Source organism: Budorcas taxicolor, chromosome 1, assembly GCF_023091745.1.
Source record: "Budorcas taxicolor isolate Tak-1 chromosome 1, Takin1.1, whole genome shotgun sequence".
Lineage (NCBI taxonomy): Eukaryota > Metazoa > Chordata > Mammalia > Artiodactyla > Bovidae > Budorcas > Budorcas taxicolor.
In genome coordinates, this window is record NC_068910.1 from 11,311,288 (window position 1) to 11,329,353 (window position 18,066).

Genomic DNA, 18,066 nt, shown 5'->3' on the forward strand with positions numbered 1-18,066 from the left:
GTGAGAGCCTAAGGACTGGGCACATAACCTTGGCCATAAAGGACCAGTGAGACACGGAATGCAGATTGATTACGTAAGTCTCCTTAGAAATAGTTCTGAACTGGGCCACCTCTACACAGAGGGAGGGCAAGCTAGCGCATCCAATTTCTACCTGCCTGTGGGGTACTGTTTGTTTCTGCCATTGCTCAGCGCTAGAGCCTTCCAGGGGGAACCCAAGTGAGATTTGCCTCAGAGATAGTTCCAGTTGTTGGCTGGGCTCAGGGGAAGAGGGAGGGACGCCTGCCCCCCAGCGAGAGGACATACTGTCTGTTCATGATGATCCTAGGAGGCTAATTAGCCTGTTTAACCCTAAGTTATTGTGTCTTAAAGGAAAGGAAGTTTGTTACTAATTTTCTAAGGAGAATAGTTAGCTAGGTGATCTTGTGGAATCTGTACTTTGAAATAAGATATTTTGTATTTGTTAAATGTTTAAATCTGGAGAACCAGGAATAGATGATTCTGTTCCCTTCCTTGTTAACTGTCTTTTAGATTATCTGTTTACTTCTACCCCTAAATGCTTGATTGTATGTTTCCTAAAGACATTTTCTTCTGTAACCACAGAACAGTCCTCACAGTCAGGAAATCAAATACTGGTACACTGCTGTTATCTAATCCATAGTCCATCTAATCCCTAGTCCATCAACTGCTGTTCTCAGTGCTGGCTCTTATAGCTATTTTCTTCTCCAGGTCCAAGACCCAGTGTTGCATGTAGTCTCCTTCAATCTGAAAGTCCTTAGAGAATTACTTTACATATGTGGTGAGATGTACACAGCTAGTCCTAGGAGGCTCTCGGTTCTTGACTTCTGATCTGACTTCCCCGTGCACTCTAGAGAAAGGTGGTGCCACCTTCAGAGTACAGGGATTGTGTTTGAGTGGAACTCATTAGTGTAATTCAATTCTTCCACATTTTCATAGCTGTTAATAGGCTTGGTTGTCTTAAGTGGGTATGTGGGCCAAGGGAGGGAGACATATCTAATAGACAGGTGATGGTTAGACTCTGTATGTATTTTTGTTTCTTTTTCTGTGTGCTTAGTCAGTCAGTCGTGTCCAGCTTTTTGCGACCCCATGGACTATAGTCCACCAGGCTCCTCTATCCATGGGGAGTCTCCCAGCAAGAATACTGGAGTGGATTGCCATGCCCTCCTCCAGGGGATCTTCCCAACCTAGGGATCAAACCCGGGTCTCCCACATTGCAGGTGGATTCTTCACCGTCTAAGCTACCAGGGAAGCCCTTGTTTTTCTATGCGTATTTTAAATTGCTTAGGTCACTAAATGATCCTCCTTGGTTCCACTCATTTTTTTCCTGATTCTCAGAATCAGTTTTTATTATTCAGTGAAAATGTGGAAAATGGTGTTGATAACAGATTTGGTTTTATCTATGGTTCTTTTTTTCCTTTGTTCTTTGAGGGGTTAACTCACTATGGATTCCTGTTTACAAATTCATGTATCATGTAATTACTAATCTAAGTCAACTGAAAAGTGACATTTAGTTGTTTAAAGGCACAGGTTACCTGTTGCCATTGCAGTAAATGCCACACTTTATTTTTGCACGTGGGAAGTCAAGAAATAATGCATTTTTAAATTTTCTGTTGCTCTTTGCAGATAGAAGTTCTTGTGATTTTGTCACTTATAAGTCTTCGTGACCCTGAGATGTTTCCCAGCACCGATGACCAGTTCTCTGATTCTCTGGATCCCAGCTTGGTGTTCAGCAGTTCAGTTTTCATGCTAACTACTCAGAGTTAGTGCGGACTCTACAGGGTGAGGACAGTCCCACAGAACTGCCCCTGCGTCACATCCCAGTCACGAGTGTCCTTGACTGACAGACTATAAATCAGAGGTTCCTGTGAGCCCCTCTTTAGGTTCAAACATTTGCGAGAACGATTCATAGAACTCAAGACTATACGTGTGTTTACTGGCGTATTGTAAAGGATACAACTCAAGCACAGCCGAATGGAAGTGAAGCGTAGGACAAGGTATGGGAGGAGGTGTTGCCATACGCCAGTGCCCTTTCTAGGTGCCACCCTCCCAGCACCTCAGTGTGTTCACTGACCCAGAAGCCCTCTGGATCTCAGTGTTCAGGGGGTTTCATAGAATTTCGTCTCCAGCTCCCTGCCCCCATCTTGGAGCTTGGTGGGTGAGGCTGAAAGTTCTTTCTGGTCATTTGGTCTTACTGCTGGCCAGTCCCATCTTGAGGCTTTCTAGGGATCCCACTCTAGAAATTCACTAACCTAAATTCAGGTCTGGTCTAAAGGGGCTCGGTAAGAATAACAAAAGACACTCCTGTCACTCAGAAAATTCCGAAGGTTTTGGGAGCTCTGTGCTGGGAACCAGGGGCAAAAACCAAATGTATTTTTGTATTGCTGCATAGGCACTGTAAGGTGTCTACCCCTGACTAGCATTACCATTCATTTTAGAACTGTGAGAAGTGGAAGCAGAAGAGTTTACCTATGTCATTATGGAGCTAAGCGCACAGGGTGCCCGTGTCACTGACAAAGCCAAAGTGGAAAAACTTGAGTAGCTATAGAAATACAATTTGTGAGTACATAACGCAAAATAAGTTATACATTAGAAATTTTATTTATAGTAGGCAGCAATTTTGGAAAAACCACAGTATATAGCCTGTATATGAGGTAGGTATAACTTTTTTTTAAAATAAATGATTATTGAAAATCTAAAGTGACCAACATCAATTCAGAAAATTAGTGGCTATATTATGGAAGGATTCAGGTAAGGGTCCCTGCTGTAGTCTTATTTGTAAAAGCTCTGATTTGTTGAAATGCTACTTGGATAGAGCTTTTCAGGATTGTGTCTGGTGGGTAGATTGACTAGATACAGAGATGTCTTTACCAGAATTTATGCTGAATGTTTGCAGGCCTGTGAGGGGTGAATGAGCCATCCCTCACTCTGCACAGCTTATGCTTGTCTGGCTTTGAAGCACACAGACTGAGCTCTGTGGCTTCATGATAGATTTCTTAGAAAGGGAGGGGTCTTAGGAGAGGGGGTGGTCTCAGAGGGCTCAGGGAAGAGGCTGGTGAGAGGAGTGGAGGCAGTTGTGGTGGGACATCAAGCATGATTTGGCTTCTCTCCAAGCCTCTTCAGTCTCACCAGCCAGTAGATAAACCTGACTTGCTTTCAGGTTCATCTGAACTGGGCTGGCTTAGGCTCCAGGGAGCCTCGGGTAAGTGGGCCATCCATGCCCCTGCCAAGTTGGTCCTTATCTCTGAAATCCCTGTTTTAAGAAGTTAGAGCTGTGTGGAAAGAGATACAGGGCTCACGAGTTGAATGGTGACATATTTAGCCAGAATTGCATTTATTCTTGCCTCATGCCCTGCATTTAGAGATCCAGGGATCTTAACTTTTTTTTCCACCCTCAGATTACACAGATCTGATGTTTTAACATATGTGGAGTGCGTGTGTGTGAGCGAGGGACTTTTTTCCAGAACCCACATTTCTCTCGGGAGCAGTGTCTATGTCACACAGGCTTCTCATAGCCAAATCTGTCATCCCTGTTTTAGCTCCTGTCTTCCCAGCTCAATTGTTTATTCTCTTTCTCTCTCTCTCCCCTCCTCCCTTCCCCCTTCCCTCCGTTCACCCTCCCCCCACCCCCGCTTTTTTTTTTTTTCAGCTGACTCCATGGAGAATGAAATGAATCTTTCATTTGCTCCCCTCAGCAGTGGCCTTCTAGGGCTTAACTCCCACTTACTCAAAACTCCTGGGACTGACTCTTGCAGGGATGTGCTTCTCAGTAACTTCTTGAATGAAGGGCATAAGCCAAGGGGGATTTACGAGGAGGGCAAGTGTACCTCAGCCCTTGGCTATTTTAAAGGGAGAGTGGATAGCAGAGATTCAGTGGTAAAAGTGAAAATTTGACTTTGCAAATATAGCATTGGTCTTCCCTGGTGGCTCAGCAGTAAGGAATCTGCCTGCTGTGCAGGAGACTTGTAGGAGACACGGTTTGATCCCTGGGTCAGGAACATCCTCATGAGTATGAAATGGCAACTCACTCCTGTGTTCTTACCTGGGATATGCTATGGACAGAGCAGCCTGGTGCGCTGCAGTCCATGAGGCAGCAAAACAGTCAGACACAATGAAACGACTAAGCAACAATGTAGTATTAACTTCAGTTACTAAGGAAATTTGCCCTTGATGATTAATTACATTTATAAAATAACCTGTATCATTTTTATATATCGGATTAATTTTTGGTTTTTATTTAAATATTATGGAAGATTTTATAATGTTCATGTAATGTGGTTCTCTGCATGTTATGCTTTTCCTTAAAGCCAATTTTTCTCTTTGTGATACCTGAAAATGAGGGGGGGGAAGACCACAGATCTTAGAGTTTTGTTGTATTAGAATGGCAGGTCTCAAACTGTTTGCTCTTAGGATCCTTTTATACTCTTAAAAATTATTAAAGACCCCAGAGTGCTTTCTGGTCAGTATTTGTTGTATTAGAAACGAAAGCTGAGAAATAAAATATATTAATTCATTCTAAAATAATAAAATAATTATATATTAACATAAGTAACCTTTTAAATGAAAAATAGCTATTTTCCAAAACAAAGAAATTAAAAGAGTGGGATTGTTTTACATGTTCAAAAATTTGAAAATCTCTGGTTGAATCGAGACAGCTGGGTTCTCAGATCTGGTTCTGCATTTGTTCTGTTGTGACTGACTGTTTTGTTGTTGACTTTTTATATTGTTGAAGTACATGGAGAATGTAGTTGGAAAAGACAGGAGTGTTTTAACATCCTTTTCATATAATTGTGGGTATTCGTTGGTATTATACCAAAACTCTGGTATACAAGGTTAATGGTTACAGAGAGCTTGAAACCGTTATCAAGGAACTTTTTGTATTCTGTTTCATTGAAATCCATTGGTCTGTCTTGCACTTTGAATGGCTGTTTAACCCATACAGGAATTTGGCTTTTTAAAAGGATCTCAAGGACCCTCAGGGGTTCCAGGACCACCCTTTAAGAACTACTGTCATAGAATCTGGAAGAGGTCTTAAAGATGAACTCAGGCCCATCTCTCGTCTCCCTGGAGTAAGAGGGGTTATGGAAGAAGCTCTGGGAGAACATTTGGTAATGCAGCTAGTTGCCCACGAGCTGTGGCTAGCCTTTAGGCCTCTCTACACGCAGCTTCAGCGCCTCTGTTGTGCTTGGTGCTGGGCTCACTTGCATTGCCTTTTGGAAGAGTTGTCTCCTGTGGCCCAGCTCCTTGGAGGCCTGGGTATGTTTGTTCATCTTTCTTTCTTTCTTTTGTCTTAATTGCTGAAAGTCTCATTTGAGTTCCGAAAAACATATTTCGATCTCTGTCAGCTTAGCTTCTGTGACTGCTTATGTGTATTAAATGTTTTAAAGTAACTGAAAGATCAACAAAAGGCATTTGGGCAGCTTGGAATTTTGAAGTAACACTTTAGATTTTCATCTTGCACAGGAAAGGTGTTTAGAAATAACTTTAAAGATCCACAGTTGATCTCTCACAGCAGATTGAAGAATCTTGTAATAGATATCCAGGAATTTCTATATATGAACTGAACTCTCTTCTCCCCCTCTTTGATTCTTTGACTAATAGGTTTCTTTGAAGGGCTGTTGTTTCAAGTTTTGGGCTGAATGTTGGCTTGCTCTGAAAACTTCCCTCCCCTTGTATGTTAGCGTAAATGCATGGTTTTGTTTATATTTTTAATGGAGAAAAGATGTGAGTGGTACTTGCTGTTAAATTGCTTTGAGAGCACTTGAGGAAATGTAATATTACTCAGGGTCACCAAAATTAATGAGGATATGGCAGTTGGGAATGGATTATTTTATATCAAAGGCAAAATCAGGATGCTACTGAGGACCACTAAGACGTCTCTGGAATTTCACCGGCTGCCTGTCCGGTGAAGCCGTGTGTGTTTGCAGTTTTCAGATTGGACTCTTCAGGGATGGTCAGCTTTGTGAACAAAGGCTGTGTGTGTGTGTGTGTGTGTGTGTGTGTGTGTGTGTGTGTGTGTGAGTGATGGTCAGCTTTATGAACAAAAGCTTCTGTGTGTGTGTATGTGTGTGTGTGTTTGTTTCCTTCTGTGTATCTCCCCGTGTGTGTGTGTGTGTGTGTGTGTGATGGTCAGCTTTATGAAAAAAGCTTCTGTGTGTGTGTGTGTGTGTGTGTGTGTGTGTTTGTTTCCTTCTGTGTATCTCCCCGCCAAGGGTGTGTCTGAGGGCTGTGCACACATGATTAATTCCACTGGTTCTTGGTCAGGCAGCACTTTACAGACAGGTGTCCTTGTCTTTTAATTTAGCAGGGCAGAAAACTCTCTTCCCTCATTCTCAAGGTTGATGTGAGAGGCTCACTGGGTTTGGCTGTGTGTTTCTTCATAATTATAGCTTCCTTTTAGCAAACCCAATATGATGATGATGTTCAGTCACTCAGTCATGTCCAACTCTTTGTGACCCCATAGACTGCAGCACGCCAGGCTTCCCTGTCCTTCACTATCTCCTGGAGTTTGCTCAGACTCATGTCCATTGAGTCAGTGATGTCATCCAACCATCTCATCCTCTGCTGCCTTCTTCTTTTGCCTTCAATCTTTCCCAGCATCAGGGTCTTTTCCAGTGAGTCAGCTCTTTGCATCAGGTGGCCAAAGTATTGGAGCTTCAGCGTCAACATCATTCCTTCCAATGAATATTCAGGGTTGATATCTTTTAGGTTTGACTGGTTTGATCTCCTTAATGTCCAAGGGACTTTCAAGAGTGTTCTCCAACACAACAGTTCAAAAGTAAACCCAATATATTAAACTGTAAAGGTTAACATATTATTTAGGGATTGAATATTTACCTATCAAAGTGGTTCTGTTTGGAGTTCCTTTAAATAGCTAGTTCTCCAGTTTCATTAAAATAGAATTTGATTCCCAGAATTTGCTCTGTAGGAATACAGGTCATTTTTAAGGTGCAGCAAGGCCCAAGTCACTCTCCTGGTATGTCTGTGTCTTAGAAGCAGCACTCCTCTTCACTGAAGATTGAAGCAGTGTCTCTCATGGGATGAGGAGGAAATGAGGAAATGCATTTTTTTTCGTATCAACTTTTTTCTCCTGTCTGGTTTCCGCTGTGTGTATGGACCACAGCTTCTTCACCCATTCATCTGCCAGTGCACATCTAGGTTGCTTCCATGGTCTAGCTGCTGTAATAGTGCTGCAGTGAACACTGGGGCACATGTGTCTCTTTCAGTTCTGGTTTCCTCGGGGTACATGCCTAGGAGTGGGATTGCTCGGTCATATGGTGGTTTTATTCCTAGTGTTTTAAGGAATATCCATACCATCTTTCATAGTGGCTGTATCAATTTACATTCCCTACCGGCAATGCAAGAGGGCTCCCTTTTCTCCACACCCTCTCCAGCATTTATTGTTTGTAGACTTTTTAATGATCCCCTTTCTAACTGGTGTGAGGTGGTATCTCATGGTGGTTTTGATTTGCATTTCTCTAATAATAAGCACTGTTGAGCATTTTTTCATGTGTTTTTTTAAGCCGTCTGTATGTCTTCTTTGGAGAAGTGTCTTTTTAGGTCTTTTTCCCACTTTTGCTTGGATTGTTTGTTTTTCTGGTATTGAGTTGTATGAGCTGCTTGTATATTTTGGAAATTAATTCTTTCTCAGTTGTTTCACTTGCTGTTATTCACTTGCTATTATTTTCTCCCATTCTGAGGGTTGTCTTTTCACCTTGTTTGTAGTTTCCTTTGCTGTACAAAAGCTTTTAAGTTTAACTAGATCTCACTTATTTACTTTTGTTTTTATTTCCATTACTCTAAGAGGTGGGTCATAGAATATCTTACTTTGATTTATGTTGAGTGTTCTGCCTATGTTTTCCTCTAAGAGTCTTAGAGTTTCTGGTCTTACATTTAGGTCTTTAATCCATTTTGAGTTTATCTTTGTGTATGACATCAGGAAGTGTTCTAATTTCATTCTTTTGCACATAGCTGTCCAGTTTTCCTAGCACCACTTATTGAAGAGACTGTCTTTGTCCCATTGTATACTCTTGCCTCCTTTGTCAAAACTAAAATACCCGTGGGTGTGTGGGTTTATCTTGCCTATCTTGTTCCATTGGTCTGTATTTCTGTTTTTGTGCCAGTACCATGCTGTGTTGATGACTGTAGCTTTTTTAGTATAGTCTGAAGTCAGGAAGGTTGATTCCTCCGGCTCCATTCTTCTTTCTCAAGACTTCTTTGGCTATCTGGGTCTTTTGTGTTTCCATATGACTTGTGAAATTTTTTATTCTGAAAAAGTAAAAGTGAGTCTTTCCTGGTGGCTCAGAGGGTAAAGCATCTGCCTGCAATGCGGGAGATCTCAGTTTGATACCTGGGTCGGGAAGATCCCCTGGAGAAGGAAATGGCAACTCACTCCAGTATTCTTGCCTGGAGAATCCCATGGACGGAGGAGCCTGGTAGGCTATAGTCCACAGGGTTGCAAAGAGTTGGACATGACTAAGCGACTTCACTTTCACTTTTCACTTTTGCGTTGAATCTGTAGATTGCATTTGGTAGTATAGTCATTTTCACAATATTGATTTTCCTGCCCAGGAACATGGACTGTCTCTCTATCTGTTTATGTCGTCTTTGATTTCTTTCATCAGTGCCTTATAATTTTTCATATACAGGTCTTTTGTCTCCTTAGGTAGGTTTATTCCTAGATATTTTATTCTTTTCATTGCATTGGTGAATGGGATTGATTCCTTAATTTCTCTTTCTGGTTTTTTATTGTTAGTATATAGGAGTGCAGTGATTTCTGTGTATTGACCTTGTATCCCATGACTTTGCTAAATTCACTGATTAGCTCTGGTAATTTCCTGATAGTTTCTTTTGGGTTTTTTATGTATAGTATCATGTCATCTGCAAATAATGAGAGTTTTAGTTTTTCTTTTCCAATCTGGAATTCCTTTTATTTCTTTTTCTTCTCTAATTGCCGTAGCTAGGACTTCCAAAACTATGTTGAATAATGGTGAGAATGGACACCCTTGTCTTGTCCCTGAACTTAGAGGGACTGCTCTTAGTTTCTCACCATTGAGAATAATGTTTTCTTTTTTTCTTTTTTTTTTTTTTACATTTATTTTATTTACAGTTTATTGTCAACATGCATTAGTTACATAAAGTGAAAAATTATGAATAATCAAAGTATAATGATGCAGACTCAAAATAGATATTCAACACAAAAAATACAACCATAAAAGCAGGTTAACTCATGCACACATAGCAGCATAGATACAGCAGATATTTCAAAAGACAGCAAGTGCTTGCTTTTTCATTTGAAGATGGTGGCCATATCATACACTAGAATACCTCAGTTTATCAGTGCCTGAGAGCCAAAATTCATTTGTAAAAATGTTTTTCACATTGACACTGTTGAAAAAGATAGATTTTCCCGAATTAAGCCTCCTCTCAGGCTTCTTGCCAGTTTCTAACACCTAAAAACTGATACGGAAAATATTATAAATGTAACTACACTGATTCTTAAAGGTTAAAAAAGTATCTCTCAAAATAATTTAAAAGAATTATTGCAAACAGTAATGCTGGTGCTCTCCCAGACTTACTCCAGCATGAGCATCTCTGGTTCTACTTCTGCAGCCCTCACCACACTGCCATCCTCTGCTTGCTTCCTTCCCTGGTTCTTCTACTGGTAGCTCCACCCCAGCTCCAGGCAGCTTCGTATCTTCTAACGGTGCCTCCCAAAGACTTGATCTGAAGCTCAGTCCCACCTGGGCCAAGACTCAGGACACTCCCAACACTGATGAGGCTTGGGGGGCTCCTCCTCCAGCCAACAGACCCCTCTATACTGGTTGCCACAGTTCACATCAGGGTGAGCAACTCTTACCATCGTCTTCTTTCCCAGCAACAGTTTGGAGAAGATTTTGTAGACAAAGTTCCAAAACAACATTATTGCTGGCACTCCTGTGTTATGTGACTGCTGCCGTGTCCCTGGATGTTCTCTAGATGTTCCCTGGAGCGGGCCTTTGGAGAAGAGCAGTCAGCAAGAGACCTGGGAGAACCCTAGGATTAGGGAAGAAAGTAGGATGGCAGGCACTGAGTGCAGGGCTGGAGGAGATGGGAGGAACTGGAGGCAAAGACTGGTCCGGTGGGCTTGCAAGTTCTGAAGGCTGTGTGCCGCAACTAGAGAGTCTGTGCACCACAACAAAAGATCCTGCTTGACACAATGAAGATCTCATATGCTGCAACTAAGACCTCAGATGAGCTGTATCTCTGGGGTCCATCAGAGCAGCAGCCAGCTCCATTCTCTCTTCATCTCCAGGTAAAAGAATTAGTTCTTGACCAGAGAGAATGGGGCTATACTTCAAGCTTCCAATCCAGCATGTACGGGTCTTAGAAGTCACCACTGCATCCCAACAAGTAAAACAGCAGAACAAACTGAAAAATCAACAATTCTTCTTAGATCTATCAGAGAAGTGAGGTTGTTACTGAAAGCTCAGCCTCTCTGTACGGTGCAGAATCAAATCCCAGGGGAAGAGTTTTGGGTGAAGCAAAAAAAGGGAGAATAATGTTTTCTGTGGGCTGATCATATATGGCCTTTACTATGTTAAGGTAGGTTCTTTCTATGCCCATTTTTTGAAGCATTTTTTTTATCATAAATGGGTGTTGAATTTTGTCAAAGGCTGTTTCTACATCTGTTGAGGTCATATGGTTATTTTTCGGTTTGTTAATATGGTGTACCACATTGATTGATTTGTGTGTATTGAAGAATCCTTGCATCCCTGGAGTAAACCTGACTTGATCATGGTATATGAGCTTTTTAATGTGTTGTTGAATTCTGTTTGCTAGAATTTTGTTGAGGATTTTTGCATCTATATTCATCAGTAATGCTGGCCTGTAATTTTCTTTTTTGTGTGTTGTCTTTGCCTGGTTTTGGTATCAGGGTGATTGTGGCCTCGTAGAATGAGTTTGGAATTGTTTGGAAGGCGGATTCTTAACCATAGGCCCAGGCCCGCCAGGAAAGTCCCCAAGAGCTAATTTTTAAAATCAGGGCTGCTTTCCCCGTGTTCTGAAAGGCTATGCCCACATGGAAGTGTGTGTGTCGGGGCGGAGCCCCTTAGAGACAAAGTGCAGTTGACTGTGCTGCTGCCTACAGGATCAGCTTTTCCTCTGCCATTTTCCCTTTGTTGCTTTTTTGAAGGTGATCAGTAACAGCCAAACCTTCCCCTTAAGTAGTTAGTGTGGCTCTGAAGAGCTGAGAAAAGAATTCATTGTGTTGTCTTTGTAAAGAAATCTAGTGGCCTGTAGAAGGGAGGGAAAGAGAAAAACCAAATTTGGTGGGACTTAAGAAAGCCATTTGGAGAAGGCGATGGCACCCCACTCCAGTACTCTTGCCTGGAAAATCCCATGGACGGCGGAGCCTGGTGAGCTGTAGTCCATGGGGTCCCTGGGAGTTGGACACGACAGAGCGACTTCACTTTCACTTTTCACTTTCATGCATTGGAGAAGGAAATGGCAACCCACTCCAGTGTTCTTGCCTGGAAAATCCCAGGGGCGGGGGAGCCTGGTGGGCTGCCGTCTGTGGGGTCGCACAGAGTCGGACACGACTGAAGTGACTTAGCAGCAGCAGCAGCAGCAGCAAGAGAGCCATTACTTGCCAGTTTTTTCTCTGATATGGGCATCTGATGGCCTGGGTACTATTTTAAAAGTGTCCTCTTTTTTAAAATAGTTTTAAGAGGGGGGCTGGACCAATGTCTTTCATAGTCTTAACAACATATGTGGTGGTTGAATGTTTAATTGATGTTTGCTTCTGTCTGTCAGGAGCTTGGGGCTGAGATGGTTTTAAAGATGTTTGTTAACTGGGTTTGCAGGAGGCTTTTCCTTGTTATTGCTAACCTCTAAGTGATTGTCATTTTTCCATCACCACACAATTTCTTCTGTATAATGCCAGGAATTCAGATTACCTAAAGGTACTTGCTAATTAAAAATTGTTCTCTAAAAGCCACTCCATAATTAGCCAGGCACACCGCAAAATAACTTACCTCAAGCAGTGTAGAATGAAACAGGGGGTTTATGCTGATTATGAACATTGACTTCCAAACAGAGTAGTTGCTAATGAATTATCATTATACTAATATTCAGAAATAAATTTCACTTCTAAACCTGCTGATATTTGATTGGTTTACTACTTCCTTTTTCAAACTTAATGAACTAAAGACATAGATTTCCCTCAGAGACTTGAAATTTGCTTTGTCAGTGAATGGTAGCTCACCATTAGTTACATTAACGTGTATTTGTGTGTCACTTTTCTTCCCTGTACTTTAATGCCCTTTGTAAATGTTTTTGCAAGTATGTTATTAATGCAAAAGTTTGAATTCTATTACTGAACCATCCACAGCTGCTCTTTGCTTTTGTTGTCTTCAGAGGCTAAGTATGTGACCTGTCAGGATGCACACGCTCATAATTGCTGTGCTTTTTCACTGAGCAGTCTTAAATTCTGGTTTTCCAAAATTCTAAAGGATCCAGTTTGCTTTGTTTTGTTTCTGTTTCTATTCCGGAGAACGTAGAAGTTCTGTTTCAAATTGTGTCTGAACTTTAAGAGATTCCAGGTCTAGAATGGTATTTGTGTTGAATAATTGAGATACTTGTGTTTCTTTCTTTTTTTTCTAATTTTGGGAGGTAATTTTAGGATGACCTGATTCTGGATGTGGTTGTCTACATCTGTTTGTCTTACGAAAGATTATTTATCTTGTACCCCTCTTCCCCACATTTTGTAATAAAAAATTTGAAATATACCAAAAAATGGAAAGAACTGGTGAATCTTCACCTTAATATTTTGTTGTATTTGCTGTATCACAAAACAGCTAGCTTTCTCTTTATCCTGTTTTTTTCTCTTCACTCAAGAAGAAAGGACTTTTGCTAATAGTAAAATGGAGAGAGAGAGGTGGACAAACATGCGCAGTGCCTGACACGTACTAAATATAATAGAGCAAGCAGATTGGCAGGAGAGAGGGAATGTGAATAGGAATGATTTGAACAGGACATGCTTCTAGCTCTAGGATACAAAGAAACAGTTCCCAGCTAAATCCCTGCCACTAGGGGCTTACTACTGGGTCAGGAGGTGAGAAACCAAAGAAGGCAAACACTTTGCCAAGTAACTCATATGAAGCCTTCAGTGAAGGTCAGCCTGGTCAGCATGGCTGCTGGAGTTCAGAAGAGGGAACGTGATCCCAGAAGACTGGCACAGTGGACAAAGGCTTCTTGGAAGAAATGGAGCTGGAACTGGGCCACGAGCTAGGGCAGAGCCTGAGAGCTGAGCTGTGGGCGCGGGTGTTCTGAGGCTCTCTACCTACTCAGGAGGAGTGACAGTGTGATGAGTAGTCAGTTGCCCGTGAGCATTTTATTCAGGTGATGGGAGAATGGACCATCTTCCTTGTTGTGCTCCAAGATAGGGCCTTCTCCTTACTCCCTGAGCACTCCCAGCTCCTCCAGGACCTCGCCTTTGCTGCTTGCTCTGCCTGGACACAGTCCCTGCAGATGTCTATGTGGCTCTCTGTTCCTTCCGGCCTCTGCTCAGTGAGAACTTTCCTGTCCCCATTCCCCACCCCCACCTCCGCCATACTATATAAGATAATAGCTTCTGGCACACACCACCTTCTGACATACTTTTCTCTACTTTGTACTGTGTCCCCAAAGCCTGAGTGCCTGCTACAATATATATACATGTATATATATCTACAGAGATGTAAAGAGTTGGTGCTCAGTTCAGTTCAGTTCAGTCACTCAGTTGTGTCTGACTCTTTGCAACCCCATGAACTGCAGTACGCGAAGCCTCCCTGTCCATCACCAACTCCCAGAGTTTACCCAAACTCAAGTCCATTGAGTTGGTGATGCCATCCAACCATCTTATCCTCTGTCGTCCCCTCCTCCTCCTGCCCTCAATCTTTCCCAGCATCAGGGTCTTTTCAAATGAATCAGCTCTTCGCATGAGGTGGCCAAAGTATTGGAGTTTCAGCTTCAGCATCAGTCCTTCCAGTGAACATTCAGGACTGATTTCCTTTAGGATGGACTGGTTTAATCTCCTTGCAGTCCAAGGGACTCTCAAGAGTCTTCTGCAACACCACAGTTCAAAAGTATCAATTCTTTGGTGCTCAGCTTTCCTTATAGTCCAACTCTCACATCCATACATGACTACTGGAAAAACCATAGCCTTGACTTGAGTTGGTGCTCAGGAAGCAGTTAATGCATGAAGGAATGAACCAATGGAGATTCTGAAGTATATAGGGTGTTTGGACAAGAAAATACTTTAAAGGGACCAAACAAGCAGGTAAGAGAGTCTTGAGCTGGGCAGAGAGTCACCACAGTATGTCTTAGGGCCAGTGTCCTTGTGGGAAAGGTTGAGATTTTAGGTATGCTTAGCTCCATACCTAACCAGGGTATTCATCCTTGACATTTTCTCTTTGAAAAATGTGTGTTCCTAAGTGAATCCTTTAGTGATTCTGTTGCCTCTTGTCCTCCTCCCAGGACCCCTGCAGTGGACCATGAGACGGTAATGTCCACTGAGGACCTCTGGGAGCCATGTCAGACGAATCCGCCTCAGGGAGCGATCCAGACCTGGACCCAGACGTGGAGCTGGAGGATGCGGAAGAGGAGGAGGAGGAGGAGGAGGAGGTGGCAGTGGAGGAGCATGGCAGGGATGATGGGGAAGACCTGCTGGATGGTGAGTGACTCTCGTGTGTGACCGCGGTTGCTTCCCTTTCCTCTATTAAATTTTTTGCTGAGACAGCTGGGTGTTTGCGGTTGGATTTCTCAGGTCATCCATCATGAGAAGGCAAAGTCTGAAACACAGCGACAGTGAATCCATATGCGCTTCCCCAGGAAATGAATTGTTCCTCTGTGTGAGCTTCACTGTGGTGCTGGAGGGGCCTTTAGCCCTCACCTCATCTTTGGCCATGTGCACATTTGAGAGTGGAGCATACTTGTTGAAGTCGTGGAGCGAGTCAGTGGCAGAGTTCCTGTGGTGAAACTTTGTGGTCTGGTGACCACAGACCCATCAGGGGTAACTGTGGGTGGCCTCTGAGTTTCCTCAGTTACATTCACGATTCTCCTTCTGTGAACCTGAGGACGTTATTTGGGGAGAGATTCTTGATGGGTTCAGAAAGCTTACCCCGTCTCCTGCAGTGCTGGTCTGCCTCTCAGCCACTTCAGGCAACCATAAATTGTTCCAGTGGGGAGAGAACTGCCCCTGTGTAGCTGCTAGACCCCTGCTGGACTCCTGTTTGGTTTGCTTGGGTCACCCTTTCTTTATTCCCAACTTGGTTTTTTTTTTTTGGTTACCAAGCAGATATTTATTGTTTACATACCGGGTTTTATTTTCATGACCACAGGCTTTTGGTTTTTATCCCTCATTTGCCTGATATCCAACGATCGTGAGGATTGCCACTGTGCCGTGGCCAGCAATAGACAAATATCCGAGACCCGCTGCTCCCACAGTCCATCACGATGCCATAGTTCACGTTGGGGTTATTGGTGTCTGTAGCTTCAATGTCAGTAACTCGTGCCAAGTACCTTTGAAACTTCTTGTCTTTGGAGAGCCATCCATACTTATTTCGGATTATGACAACAGAAAAGTATAAAAGTGAGACAGCAGCAGCCAGAAGGCTGATGACGATAATTTGACATAAGTAGGTGTTTGGAATTCGGGGACACCCCACTGGAGAGGTGCTGAAATGCCAGGAAGCAGGAAAAAGACAGGAGATGCCAATCCTCCCCATGCTTATGGGTCAGAGGTCAGGCAAGGCTCTGGGAATCAGTCCTTGCACACCATCACCGCAGTCCTCCTGGCGTTAGAGCCCTCCTATTCTGCTCAGCTACTTCCGACTCGGAGGCCGGGGCTCCCGGGAGTGGGGACTCGGGGGTGGAGCGCATCACGGCCACCGCAGCGACCGACATGACTTCCCGGTGGTGGGATAGCTTCCCAGGAGCTCCGCTCCTTTCCGGTAGCAGCCCGGCACTCCTCCACCACCCGAGTCACGTCACCGGGAGCGCCTATTCCCAACTTGTTGAAGTGGCATTAGACTTTTTCTTTCATCATTAGTCTAGCGTTAGGTCATCTGACCAGCTTCTCGGTTAATGCTAGCCTTTCATGGCACAGGATTTAGTCGTTTGTAAGCTTCCTGTTATCCGAGGAGTAAAATGTGCCTTTTTATAAGACACCAGTATTCAGTTTTATACCTGAAATTGCAGTAGATTGTCATTCCTTGGACCTGCTGGAGCCTGGTGAAGATGCACTCCTGTCATCCTCCAGATTCCAGGAGAATAAACATCTCTCCTTTTTCTTTGTTGATGTTAATGTCTTTAATTCTCAATCATCCTAACAGCTGCCATACAGTTCAGGGATCAATTTTCTTTCACGTAAACTATCGAGAAGTCTCTGCCCCATTTTCAGTTTACTTCTGGCAGGCAAATTACCATTTCACTCCCTGCCCTCACCCGGACCGCATCTTTTGCGATCCACTGCTAGCCTGTTCTATTGGAGTCTCGCCACCACTGGTTTTATAGTTCCTGTCCATAAAGTAGATTGAGGAGAAATTACAGAAGATAGTGATGTATAGGTATACCATTAGACTGTTTTGCTTGCCTCTCATGGTTCTTAAGATGGCATTAGAATCCCTAGGTATCTGCATCACTTTTTGCTCTTATATCATTTGGTTTCTCAAAATTTATGTTTTCAGGCACCTCTAGAACTCTCATCAGGTTTAGACTGGATTTTAGGTGCTGCCGGTGAGTATAATGGATATATACACACTGTTTTCCCACTTGGCTTCTTGGATTCCTTTTCTCCTGGTCAGATTCTTAATTATTCAAAAATTGTATGGTATAAATTTGAGAACTTTACTATTATTTATTTGAAAGTGGCAAGAATTTGTGATTTGTCTCTGAATAATGTACTTATTGTATTGGAGTTTTTAAAAAAGAAAATGTATTTGATGAGATAACTTTTTAAAATTTTGAAATGATTTCTTTTTATTGCTTATGAATTTCAGAGCGAGTAAGAAAAAGTTTCCATAGGTGCTGTCTCCTTTGGCCCCGTTAGGGTATCTTACTTCTTGGAATTTGATTCAAGCGCTTTTTTTTTTTAAATTTTTGTTTTGTATTGGGGTATAGCCGATTAACAATGTTGTGATAGTTTCAAGTGAACATGGAAGGGACCCAGCCATACATATACCTGTATCCATTTTCCCCCAAACCCCTCTCCCATCCAGGCTGCCACATAAAATTGAGCAGAGTTCCTTGCAAGCACGGTTTTTATGTTTCACTATAGTGTTTGAACACTACAGCCCTCCCCTCCCACCCCCAACACCTGCTCCCCTGAAATAAAAATGAGACTTCTGCTACTTGTGGTATTTCTGCCACTGTGTTCGTTCTTACAGGTTTCCTGGTCCTCTCATCTTGAACACTCTGTGCAGTTGTGCCGAAACATCCAAGACCTGCCTATTTTCTTCAGTCTTGCCTCTGCTATCTCGGGTTGCTGGTTATCCTGCAGTTCTAACGGGCAGAGCAGCCAGCCATTCTAAAATTAGGAATAGCTATGAATAGTCTAGTTTTAGCTGGTGTGGTGTGATGTGGCCCTTTTGTTTTCTTAGAACAGTTTTTCTCAACCTGGGTTGATTTTACCTCCCGGGGGACAGGTTACAAAGTCTGAAGGCATTTCTGGTTGTCACGACTCCTGGGAGTGGAGGAGGAATGCTACTGGCGTCTTGTGGGTAGAAATAAGCCATCCTGTTGACCGTCCTGCACTGCATAGAACAGCTCCCTGCCACACTGTTATCTGGCCCCAAATGTCAATAGTGCTGCAGCTGAGATACCCTTTCAAAAAGGAAACTGTTACTACAGCCCTTTCTGTTTGAAGTGTTTCACTTTGACGGCACTTTCTTATAGTTGACAGAAACATCTGAACTATCCTACTAACCTTTTCAAAGAACTGCCTCTGGCTTTGGTGAGCCTCTATATTATGTTTGTTTTCTTTGTAATTTCTACTTTAGAATATTCTCCCACATCTTTGGGGTTTATTTTGTA

General features: G+C 42.8%; 1 protein-coding gene across 1 annotated transcript in view; it reads left to right on the forward strand.

Annotated features, from left to right (window-relative positions):
• RAD54L2 (RAD54 like 2) overlaps positions 1–18,066 on the forward strand; it is an 86,672-nt gene that overhangs the window by 23,941 nt on the left and 44,665 nt on the right. The window contains exon 2 of the mRNA XM_052635531.1: positions 14,512–14,707. Within this exon, the coding sequence (XP_052491491.1) occupies positions 14,566–14,707 (142 nt within the window). The 5' untranslated portion in view covers positions 14,512–14,565. The remainder of the gene's footprint in view (positions 1–14,511; positions 14,708–18,066) is intronic.